Source organism: Triticum urartu, chromosome 3 (genome assembly GCF_003073215.2).
Source record: "Triticum urartu cultivar G1812 chromosome 3, Tu2.1, whole genome shotgun sequence".
Classification (NCBI taxonomy): domain Eukaryota; kingdom Viridiplantae; phylum Streptophyta; class Magnoliopsida; order Poales; family Poaceae; genus Triticum; species Triticum urartu.
In genome coordinates, this window is record NC_053024.1 from 692708612 (window position 1) to 692721216 (window position 12605).

The 12605-nt window shown below is 44.7% G+C and overlaps 1 protein-coding gene and 1 long non-coding RNA gene across 2 annotated transcripts; both read left to right on the forward strand.

Moving 5' to 3' along the window:
* Positions 1 to 5520: 5520 nt before the first annotated feature.
* Positions 5521 to 6467, forward strand: LOC125549224. Its single transcript, XR_007301281.1, has 3 exons — positions 5521 to 5898; positions 6021 to 6113; positions 6201 to 6467. It is a non-coding gene; the product is annotated as an uncharacterized LOC125549224 (long non-coding RNA).
* A 3380-nt stretch (positions 6468 to 9847) lies between these two features.
* Positions 9848 to 10915, forward strand: LOC125549225 (protein LTO1 homolog). The gene has a single exon (XM_048712688.1). The coding sequence runs from the start codon at positions 10049 to 10051 to the stop codon at positions 10457 to 10459; it is 411 nt and encodes a 136-aa protein (XP_048568645.1). The 5' UTR covers positions 9848 to 10048; the 3' UTR covers positions 10460 to 10915.
* The last annotated feature ends 1690 nt before the right edge of the window (positions 10916 to 12605 follow it).

Consider the following 12605-nt stretch of genomic DNA (forward strand, 5'->3'; position numbering starts at 1 on the left):
ATCATGCGAGAGAAAGTCGGAGGAGCGTTGACGAGGCCAAAAGACATGACAGTGTATTCATATGAACCATAGCTTGTCCTGAAAGCCGTCTTGGGAATATCTTGCTCACGGATTCGAATCTGATGATAACCCATACGGAGATCAAGCTTGGAGAATACTTGGGCACCTTTGAGTTGTTCGAACAGCTCGTTGATGTTGGGAAGTGGGTATTTGTTCTTGATAGTCTTCTTGTTCAATGGACGGTAATCAACACAAAGTCGGTCCGTTCCGTCCTTCTTCTTCACAAAAAGAACACCACAACCCCACGGAGAAGAACTAGGCCGGATGAGACCCATTCTCTCTTGAATATCGAGTTGCTTCTTCAGCTCCTTCAACTCTTCAGGTCCGAGCTTGTAAGGACGCTTGCACACTGGTTCCGTGCCAGGCTCAAGATCGATGACGAATTCAACTGGCCGGTGCGGAGGCATTCCTGGAAGCTCTTCTGGAAAGACGTCTTGATATTCACAAACGACTGGAATCTGCGAGATAGCGTCCAGTTCACCCTTCTCATTGAGAGAAAACAGACGGATAGTATTATCCCGAGCGGCAAAGACCAATTACATCCTCAGACGAATGAGTCAATTGAATCTGCCTGGCTGCACAATCAAGATGTGCCTTGTGCTTAGAAAGCCAATCCATTCCGAGAATAAGTTCAATATCCGAGTCACCAAGAACCGTTGGAGAAGCCAGAAATTTGTAGTCGCCCAAAGTGATAGTAACATCCGGAGCAATGGAGTTAGCATGCATGCGCCTACCGGGAGAGACAACTGCTAATGGACTAGGCAAAATTTGCAAAGCCAAACCATGCTTAGATGAAAACGGTCTCGAGATGAAACAATGTGATGCACCAGTGTCAAAAAGAACTTTAGCTGGAATATCATTAACAGGAAGGTTACCCATGATGACATCTGACGAGTCCTCTGCCTGAGCTGCATTCATCAAGTTGACCTTGGCGTGCTTGGGGTTATGCTTGACCACAGCTGTACTTGCCGATCTGACAGGAGGAGGAGGAGGGAGGCACCTCTGGTTGAAGCACTTGTTGGCATAGTGACCTTTCTGTTGGCACTTGTTGCGCGTGATCTCTGAAAGCGGACGGTGATACGGAGCACTCGATCTTGGAGCTTGAGACGAAGTATTGTTCTGAAAACCAGGGTTGGGTGGGTGGGAAGATCCACTGCCACCTTTGCTCTTCTGATACGGCTGACGGAACGGAGGAGGAGGAAGCCAAAACTTCTGCTGCTTGGCCACTTGAGTAGAGGAAGAAGGAGTAACATCTCTGACTCGCTTCTTGGAAGCATCACATCTCAGTTGAGCGTCCTCTTGCTTCAGTGCCATGTTGTAGTACTCATCGTACCTCAAGGGCTCAAAGAGAACAAGAGCTAGCTGGATTTCTTCTCTGAGACCACCCCTGAATTGGTGTAATCATGCTCTTCTCATCAGGTACGTCCTGCTTGGCAAAGCGGGCGAGCTTCTGGAACAACTTATTGTAGTCATAGACAGACAAAGAGCCTTGCTTCAGGTTGCGGAATTCCTCACGCTTGCTTTCAACCACGCTCTGAGGGATATGATGAGCTCTGAAATCTTGACGGAATTCATCCCAAGTAATCACACGTCCACCTCTGGAATCCTTGTACTGCTGGAACCACTCTGCGGCTTGGTCTTTGAGTTGGAAGGAAGCGAACTTGACAAAGTCCTCAGGCCTGACGTTACTGCACTCGAAATGCTTGCACAGATCCACGAGCTCATCTTCAGCATCAGTTGCCTCAACACAATTGTTGAAAGTCTTTGGCCCGTTAGCAAGGAACTGGTTGAGTGTAGCAAAGTGATTCTGATTGTTGCCTTGGTTCCCTTGGTTGCCTTGATTCGCTTGATTGCGCTCTTGAAGAATTTGCATGATCAACTGCGTGTTTGCATTGGTTGCGACCATCACACCTTGCCATGCCTCTGGAGGAGGTGGAGGTGGTGGCGGATCAGGATTCGGAGTCGTGCGCATTGGAGGAGCCATCCTGAAGAGGTTGACATCCATTAGCACATTGATAGACAAATATTGAAGCTGAATCCAACGGAATGAAAATTGCAACATAAAGTCTTCACATCCAAACATAAGAACGAATGCATTCCACTTGAAATGGTCACATATCCATAAATTGAGAAGCCACTTAGAATTTAGGTAGAGAAATAAGTCAACAAGGTATGGACCAAGAACGAATACTCGGTAAGAAATCCCAATCTCAAATCAAATATCCGTGGAAGAAGAACTAGAGCTACAAGAATTCCCACCTATGAAACTCCCGAACCTTTCCGGTTATGCAATCAGGTGTTGGGGATACAGGGGAAGCATAATATCTCACCCAAATCTAGCAAATCATATATCCAGCTATATCCATCCTTCAACACATAACCGAGAAAAACTTTGGAAACCATCTACCTCAACCTTCGAAAAGCATCCGTTATACAAGTTATGGCGATACTCCCGAACTCCCGCCCCAGTACTGGGTGGCGTCGAGGTTATCTCACCAACGAACTTCATAAAAGAGATTTCCGATGTCGGCGTACTAAACTCAGGTATTTCAGAACTGCAACGATAAAATTGTGACAACAACACCTCGGAGCTCAACTCCCCGGGACACTGCCACAAAACCCCTGACAGGAGGCACCAAGACAATGTTCACGTCACAAAACCATCGGAACGATTCCAAGATTCCCGCGTGATCCTAATTTTTTTTTGTGAAATTTGAGAAGAGAAGAGTCAAAACTCTACGTCAGGATGCCTTACCAGAGCGATGAGGAGACTGGGAAGTAAAACGAATTCCTAAACTCTCCGATATATAATTCCTAAATGACTCAAAACATTTTTCTAGACACAACTCGGCTGCTAAAAACGATCAAGCAATGGGGCTCCTAAGGTCGGGGAAGGCTCTGATTACCAACTTGTAACGCCCTCGATGCGGCTATATCTCCCACGTGTCGAGGCACGACTTAGAGGCATAACCGCATTGAATGCAATGTCGCAAGTTTGGCAATCTTCACAACATCCCATGTAATATATAGATAATAAAAGGGGAGATAACATAGTTGGCTTACACTCGCCACGTCAATCAAAGTACATAAATAGCATTACAACATTCAAACACTCATGGCCCGACTACGGCGCCAAAATAAAAGATAACCCAACATGCGACACGGTCCCGATCACCCCAACTGGGCACCACTACTGATCATCAGGAAAAGAAACATAGTATCGTTGAGAGTCCTCGTCGAACTCCCACTTGAGCTCAAGCACGCCATCTGGAGAGGAATCATCAGGCCCTCTATCTGGTGTAATAGTAATCTGTGAGCCACAGGGACTCAGCAATCCTGCACCCTTGCGATCAAGACTATTTAAGCTTAATAGGTAGTTAAGGTAAAAATATGTGGAGCTGCAGCAAGCGACTAGCATTTATGGTGGCTATCATGTTCGCAAAAGAGAGCGAGAAGAGGAGGCAAAGCGCGAACGAGTAACTAGAGGGCAAACCTGCGGCAAGCATTACTCCAACACCGTGTCCACTTCCCGGACTCCGCCGAGAAGAGGCCATCACGGTAACTCACACAGTTGATTCATTTTAATTAAATTAAGGTTCAAGTTATCTACAACCGGACATTAACAAATTCCCAACTACCCATAACCGCGGGCACGGCTTTCAAAAGTTCAAATCCCTGCAGGGGAGTCCCAACTTAGCCCATGACAAGCTCTCACGGTCAACGAAGGAATAGACCTCCTCCCGAGACGTTCTGATCAGACTCGGTACCTCGGTTCTTCAAGACACTTCGACAGGTTAAAACAAATCCAGCAACACCGCCCGAATGTGCCGACAAATCCCGATAGGAGCTGCACATATCTCTTTCTCAGGGCACAATCAGATAAGCAATCCGTACAACTAAAACCAGCCCTCGAGTTTCCCCGAGGTGGCGCTGCAAGGGGCTCTAGGTTGGACCAAAACTCAGAGGAGCACTGGCCCGGGGGGGGTTTAAATAAGATGACCCTCAGGCTCCGGAAACCCAAAGGAAAAAGAGGCTAGGTGGCAAATGGTAAAACCAAGGTTGGGCATTGCTGGAAAAGCTTTAATCAAGGCGAACTATCAAGGGGTTCCCATTATAACCCAACCGCGTAAGGAACGCAAAATCCGGGAACATAACACCGATATGACGAAAACTAGGGAGGCAAGAGTGGAACAAAACACTAGGCGAGAGGCCGAGCCTTCCACCCTTTACCAAGTATATAGATGCATTAAGATAACATGGCAATATAATGATATCCCAACAAGTAAATAATGTTCCAACAAGGAACGGTCTCCAATCTTCACCTGCAACTAGCAACGCTATAAGAGGGGCTGAGCAAAGCGGTAACATAGCCAATCAACGGTTTGCTAGGACATGGAGGGTTAGAGGTTTGACATGGCAATTTGGGAGGCTTGAAAGCAAGTGGTAGGCATCGTAGCATGGCATAGCGAAAGAGCGAGCATCTAGCAAAGCAAAGATAGTAGTGATTTCGAGGGTATGATCATCTTGCCTGCAAAGTTGTCAGAGTTGACTGGATCCTCGAAAGCAAACTCAACGGGCTCCTCGTTAGCGAACTCGCCTTCCGGATCTACCCAAACAAGACAAACAAGCAACAAGGACACAATCAACCACGTGCAAACTCAAACAAGAACGGCATAACGCCAGACCTACAGCGGCAAAGCGGTGGCAGGGCCTCATGGGAATATATGTACTAGTCTTTGACTAAAAGAAAAAAAACACGAGTTGGCTATCCCTCTCCTGAGTTAAACGGGCCAAGAACGGTACAACCATCCAGACACGTTAAGTTTTTTTTGAGACAATCCCACGAAGCTTTTATTTCAAACCGTCACCACATTTACAGGGACGAAGGAAATCCCGTCGGGCTGGCCTAACCAAACATGGCAGCCCGCCCCTATACTCAAAGCATGCTTCGCTAGATTGTGAGACTCAAAATTTGACCTTCTAAACTCATGAACTAAATTACAAGAAACAAAGGAAGATAGATAAAGTTTGATCTCTTGGAAAATTGCTCCATATGCAGCAGCGCCTCCTTTATGAACTTCTTCGACAACCCCTTTACGATCAGAAACAATATGCACCCGATGCTCGTTCAGGTCCTTGGCTAGCACTATACCTTCTCGTATTCCTAAGGATTCCAATATTGCTGGATCACCAATGGAGGTGTAAACAAAAGCTGAAGCTCCCAGGAATTTACCCGTACCATCTCTACATAGAGCACCCACTGCACCATACTCACCTCTTCTGCCCACGGCTGCATCAACCGAATATGGCTAATCCTAACTGTTTGCACGCACAACGCGAATCGGCGCCGTTGCTGGGACATGTGGATGCGAGCAACCGTGGACCATCTGGTCCCACGCAATTACCCCTCTTCCCATTTTCCTCGGGGCATACGGCCGGAATACAATCAAATCGTATCTGCACCATGCCTATGACACCCCGCTCACACGTTCCCTCAATAGCCAGCCAAACTCCTCCTTTCTCTCCGTCATCTCAGATCCAGCCGCCCCTTCCATCTCCTCTTCCACAACCGGCCACCGTCCCAATCTGAAGGTCTCCGACCAGATCAGCCTCCTCCCCACCACGGCGTGCGGCGAGGAGTCCCCGGATCACTCGCCGTCACCCAGTGCGGTGCAGATCTGGTAGTCCGCCCTCACCAAGCATTCGATGCGTTGACGGCTCCTAGCACCAGATACCGCGACGAACGAGCTGTGTTCTGCCTCCTCCGGCTGCCGAGGACCACGGACGCCACTTCGTCTCACCGGCTAGCTCAGCATCAGCACCGACCACTACTCACAGGTAATCCCCCATTACCCGCTTGCCAAATCTAGGAGTTGTATTACTAGGTAATAAGGATTGGGATCGCTTCTTCCTGCTTGCCCATGATTTGTGTTACAGATTGATATGGATTTTGATTGCAGGTGTGCAAAATTGTTGCTACGTCATGGATCTAGTAGCACATGGATCTATCACTTTTGCTCTTGGTCTTGTGTTCTCCAGTGCGTGATGAATTTGTATGATGCGGGTGCTATTCAACTATTCTTCCATTTATTCTGTTTCTTGCTTCTGATTTGATCTTTCTAAACTTGCCTACTTTCAAGGATGATGATGAAATGGAGGCTGGACGACGTCTGCCACACGAGTTAACATGCCAGGCTCCTGACTTACTTTAGTTCATGTCTTCATGACCAGCAAGTTGTCCTGGTTCCTGCATAGATTGTAATTTTGTAGGCAGAATTGTACAAGAACTTTTCGGATGTCCCACTCGTACTTTGCAGAATTTTGACGAAGGACTTGTATGTTTTAACAGAACTTTGTTTTACAGAGTAGACACTCTGAATAAATTGCTAACGAACTTTATTTTTGTATGTAACATGGGTTCTTTTTTTTGTTAATGTGGTGTCTGGAAACAAAAATGGACATAAACTTTATTAATACTTTTTTTGAACTCTATCATCAAAACCTGAAGAACTTGTTCAAAGTTTTCCTTATTATAAGTTCTTCAACTTTTGATAATAAAGTTCAAAAGAAGTGCTACTAAGGTTCTTCAAAAGTTCTGAGCTATAGTAGAGTTTCCATGGCTAAGTTACAAAGTTTGGTTCTTGTTTATACAATTTCTTTCTCCTGAAACAAACTAATATGAAAATTAGGACATTTTTGAATCCCAAGGAGCAGTGGTTCTTGTTTATACCATTATTATAAATTCTTAAACTATATTTTTATTCATCACTTGCCTATTATTATAAATCCACATTCGGAATTTGAATCCAAATAAGGTTCTAGTACAGTCGATGGTACATTTGTCAGGAATCTGTAGTGCTGGTCCCGCATCTATTTGAATACGGCCTGATATACAGGCACGAGAATATCACGTGAGGATGGAATACCATGCATGCCTGACAATTGGTGGGCCAACCTGATGGGACTGCATGCTGGATGAGCGGCGAGGATACAGGTTGTGCGCGCATACAGTTAGAAAAAACCACGTCCCTGCATCAACATTTTTTTACATGATGTTCAGGCGGTGGCAACCAGCCATTTGGCCTTGCCGCTGCACTCCCATGGTTCACTCTGTTCAGGACTAGTGTTTGTATCTCCGACAAGTAAGAAGCAATAAAGCCATGAATGACCTGCAGGCTCCTGACAATACCTTCATGTATGGCTTTCCAATGCGCATCCCAGATCGCCCAGAGAGTAACAACAAACCTGACAAAATCTTCAATGGAGAGCACAGTTTGCATGGCGAAAATCCATTCCTTAGCATCCTCCTCCTGATGTATGCTTTGCTGGATAATAATCTCTTTCGCACTCAAAGCCCATGTGTTGCCGGATGCAGGACAGTTTAACAAGGCGTGTCTCCAACTATCGCGAGCCCCACATAAGGGACAAGCTGGAGTTGTGGCCATGTTTCGGTGGTGCAGAACTTTCCTAGATGGGATTGAGTGCCTTGACAATCTTCACATGAAAACCCTCAGTTTAGATGGAACTTGAACTTTTCAAATTGACTTCCACTCCTTGCTCTCCTGGTTGCTTGAGGACCCCTCCCGGCCTTCCAACCAGCTCCCCCTATTCATTTTCGTCCTGACCAACATACGGTATGCAGAGCCGACCGAGAAAAAGCCCCGAGGTTCTTCACATGTGTTGGCCTCTCTGGCCCAGGCACGGCCCCCTCGCTACACGGGATGGCTAGGCGGCCCGTTTAGCACGCCGGCACAGCTAGGCACATTAAGGCATCGATCGTTCCCTAGCTCTGGTTCGCTACCTCGTTGGCTGGAATAAAAAAATCGATCACTGAACACCGCCCGTGACCATGCGCAGCGCTGCAGTGCGTCGGTGCGAGTCACACCGATTGCAGGGATAAGGGATCGCAGGCACACACGTCTTCTGTTTTTTTCATGATATACGTGTCTCCTTCATATCATAAAGAACAAGGTAAAAGTCACGTAAAGATCGACATGATAAAACTGAAAAAATAATAGAACATCTCTGAGCTTGACACCAACGCACGTCACCTGTCCTCCGAAATCATCATAGCAGCCACCGAAAAAAAGAATGACAAATCACCTCCTCATCCGAGCTTGACACGACTCCATTGCTAATATGCAGCTTTGCGAACCTCCAAGGTGGCTCACTAAAAGTGAATCATACCAAGGCAACACTCCGGACATGTCATCGAACGGTAGATCTGGCATCCCACCACGACTAAGAGGCCGAAGGAGAAAAGCATACCTGCCAGCCACGAACCACGAGCCCAACACATGTCCCGTTTTCCAGATGTCGTCGATGCAGACCACAATCTGCATTCGCTCCTGGACTACGTCCCAAACTTCGCGCCGACGCTGGAGCAAACTCCGTCGCAACAGTTTGAGGACACATGTCCACCAAAAGGATGCCACTGCCGCCACACCATCCTTATTTGAACAGACTGGTTTCTAAATCCATTTCTAACCATAGGACCGATGAACTCGTCAGGGAAGGATCCAAAAAATCTTTATTTAGCGTCATCATCGTCGCCGCCGAAGAGCAAAGACAGTGAACAACCTAAAAACTTAGACTACAAAAGAGTAAAAATAATCCACACGAATGGATCCGGCGACCCCCCTCACCATCGACGACCGAGGTCATCGACGGTGGGGAGCCGCCGAAAGATGGCGTTGGAAGATGACCTAGGGTCCAGCCACCAAAGACGAGAGGAAAACTCATACGAAATGTTTAGTGTACTTGAATACCTAGTCGGCACGTAGGTTCGTCTTCTGTTCCCTGGCTCTCTGTCTCTGGTACGTATACGTGGTTTTGTTAAAAAAAGGTTGGCCGTGCCGTGCCGGGCAAGCACGCGTGCCGGGCATGGCAGCCCAGGCACGGCCCACTAAGCCACGTGCCGTGCCGGTCCATGATGGGCCGCACGCGGGCTATCGTGCCGGCCCGACAAAACCGGCCCGTTTGGTCAGGTTTGCCCCCTCGTGTGGACAGCCACCAACCAAACACCACCGAAATTTATCTCCTCACGCGAAAAGAAAACCTACCTCTCGCACGAAAAATGGGCAGCGGCGGCGTCTGCGTCTGCGATTCCCGATCGGAGCGGTTGAACAAAGGCGGCGGCACCCCCTCCTCCCTCCCTCTTTCCTCCACTCTTCTTCCAACGCTCTGGGCAACGCTGCGGAGCCGGCGAATAGAAGCAGCAAGGCCGTCTCTTCCCCACTCAAAAATCGGAGGTATAGCCCCGCTGCGCATAGCAACCGATTTTTGCCATGTTCTTCTATGGTTTCATTGCATGGACAGTGAGAATGTATTTGATTGTTGTGCATATAACAACATATATTTGGTTGTCTAATGGACAGTGGGCATGCTTTTTGTTGCGCATGGACAATGAGCATATATTTGAGTGTGCTATTTCAAGTTATGTGTATTGTATGGACCTTGAGCATTGCAGAATACATCCGCTTCATATTTTTTATTCATGGCAGAATATAGACTACCATGTGCCCTGCAGAATATAGAGCCGTAGTTATTAGAACAAAACTTTATATAGTATCTCTTTGCGTTGAGTCATACTATTTCATAACGTCCCTTTGACTAGCAAAGGGTTGAAGAGAGGAAAAATAACATCCCTACTTTTGCCTGCCGGGGCAAAGGAAGAATGGTGGTGGAATTTAGGACCACTTTCACTTTTCATATGTAATGTTCTCAATGATATATAAATTCTAGTTTTAATCAATCATTTGTATTTTCTTCATATTCGATGGGCAACACCATTTACATTATTTTAGGAGAAAGCTTAATTTATTGTTTCCTTTGAGCTATACTTTCCTTTCCGTCATTAGCTTGTTTTATTTTCATTGAATTTGTATCATATAGTTACTTCCTTTATTTTGTTGATGGAGCAGATTTCTTGGAATTACTTACTCCTGCAAACTGAATAATTGCTGGACGTTATTAGATCTTGGTTACCATGGATTTTCTTGAACCAATGATAGCCTTAAACGAGACACATTATCAAGACGGTTATAGAGATGGTTATGATGATGGCTTGGTATCCGGAAAGGAAGAAGGAAGGCAGGTCGGGTTAAAGATGGGTTTCCAAGTAGGTGAAGAGCTAGGATTCTATCAGGGCTGCTTGGATGTGTGGATCTCAATAATTCGCCTTGATCAAGATGCATTCTCAGCTCGGGTCAGGAAATACATGGAGCAACTAGCTACACTTCTAAGCAACTATCCTTTGTCTGATCCAGAGAATAATCACCTTCAAGACATGATGAAGGAGATAAGGCTGAAATTCAGGGTTATCACGGGAAGCTTAGGAGCAAAATTGGGGTATGAAGGTCGTCCCACATCATCAGAGCAAGACCTTGAGGATATTTAGCTGGTTTAGCATTATCGATAGGGTTCTTATGGATTATTTAATCTCAGCACCACTTTGAAACTGATATTTGGTGTCTATATTGTTTGCTTTTGATTTTGGACTTATGATGTTCAGTTTCACGTATGTTGCTAAAGGTCTGGAAGGAAATGTGCTGCCACTGGGATAATGGAGGATACCTGAAGCAGTGTATCTAACAACCACTTAAAGTCTCTTCAACTTGAGAATATTTTGGAGTCATGTTATTTCTTATCTCTCTTCTTATCTTTTCAAGATGAGATGGTATTCTTTGCTGTACTGAACACATAGCTATTTTATGCCAGTCGCATGTATTTCCACTCTAAGCAATGATCAGTTTTTCATTGGCTTTTATATCGTACAGTACTACTTTAAATGCTATATGCTTACCTGACAAATGTCTTATTGATGCTTCTAGTTTATACATGATGTCAGGATATTGTCCAACTTTTTTCTGGGATAATATCTAACTGGACGTCAGGTGACGCTTCTAATTTATACATGATGTCAGGCTAGGCTTTGCATGTATACTCGAACACAAAATCACAATCCTGCTAATGCTAGCATGCTGTCAACGGGTGATCGTCGAGATCGGAACTCAAAAGAGCTCCTAGATTGTTCGGCCAGGGGTTAAAACACTCTAGTCACTCCAAGGACCACAACAACGCAATTTACCAAGGTTCGGACCACCAGCGAAGTGTAACACCCTACTTTGGTTGTGGAGAGAGAGAGGGAGAGGGAGAGGGAGAGGGAGAGATTCTTAGAAACATTACAACACCCCGTTGAGTACACGATTTGCCTAAAATGCCCTTAACCCACTTGTCATAAAATGAGGTTTCTGTCAGCTCGTTAGTCCTCGTGCAGGTCGCCACCACCAATCAAGGAAACACCAATGGTTCTCTGCAGGAAACATCCAACGATGACTGATATAATCATGCGTACAATAATTCTTAACTTCTAGCATCAATGTGGTGACTTGTATGATGCCTCCAATCACTAAATATAAGATATGATACATGACATTTATTTATCTGAACAAACAAGATTTAAAATCTTACAATATCATTATGCTATCTTAAAGTGTAAGAGAATATAAATGTTCGATAAACACATTTAACTTTGTGGTCCTTGATATTTACAACGACATGCCATACTACGCCCTTTGTTCAGGTTTATATGGCCTAATATGTATTTTGATATTTACTTTTGACTACCAGTAGGATCAACAATATATGAGAGGTATGCCATAAAAATCCTACTAATGGAAAAGATTCCAGATACAGATTCTATGGTATAGCTTTCCGAAATATGAGATAAAGAAAATATAGAAAAGAGTTATACATGCCAACATTTATTTAGAAGAGATATCGATGCATGATAAGTATCTAAGATTTGTTTGCCTCTTTGATAAATGCAAAATTTAACCAATGTCTCAGATTTGTTTTCTATGCTACCAGTGGCAACAATAAAATAATCAAAAACAGAGAATAACAGACACACAGGGGGGGGGGGGAGAGAGAGAGATCAATATAAAAAGAACGAGTTATGGAGATCCAATAAATCTCACCAATTCAACTACATACTCCCTCCGTTTCCTTTTAGTCTGCATATTAGATTTGGTCAAAGTCAAACTTTGTAAAGTTTGACCAACTTTATTGGAAAAAATATCAACAACTACAACACTAAAGCTATATGGTATGAAAATTAATTTCATGATGCATCTAATAATGATGATTTCATATTGTGAATCTTGATATTTTTTTCTATAAACTTAGTCAAAGTTGATAAAGTTTGACTTTGACCAAATCTTATATGCAGACTAAAAAGAAACGGAGGGAGTATTACTACGATCTACATCGCTCGGGTGTCTAGCATTAAACATTTCTAGCACCCTCCACTAATCAAAATCATGCCTAATATCAATGTCGACATTAACCAAGTACTACCTCCGTTCCTAAATATAAGTATTTTTGGATATTCCACTACGGACTATATACGGAGTAAAATAAGTGGATTTACACTCTAAAAAATGTCTATATACCTCCGTATGTAGTCCGCAGTGGAGTAAAATGAGTGAATCTACATTCTAAATTACGTCTATATATATCCGTATGTAGTCTATATTAAAATA

What these genes read in the sequence shown, in the direction of transcription:
- LOC125549225 (XM_048712688.1), top strand. Translation starts at nt 10,049, where the DNA reads ATGGATTTTCTTGAACCAATGATAGCCTTAAACGAGACACATTATCAA.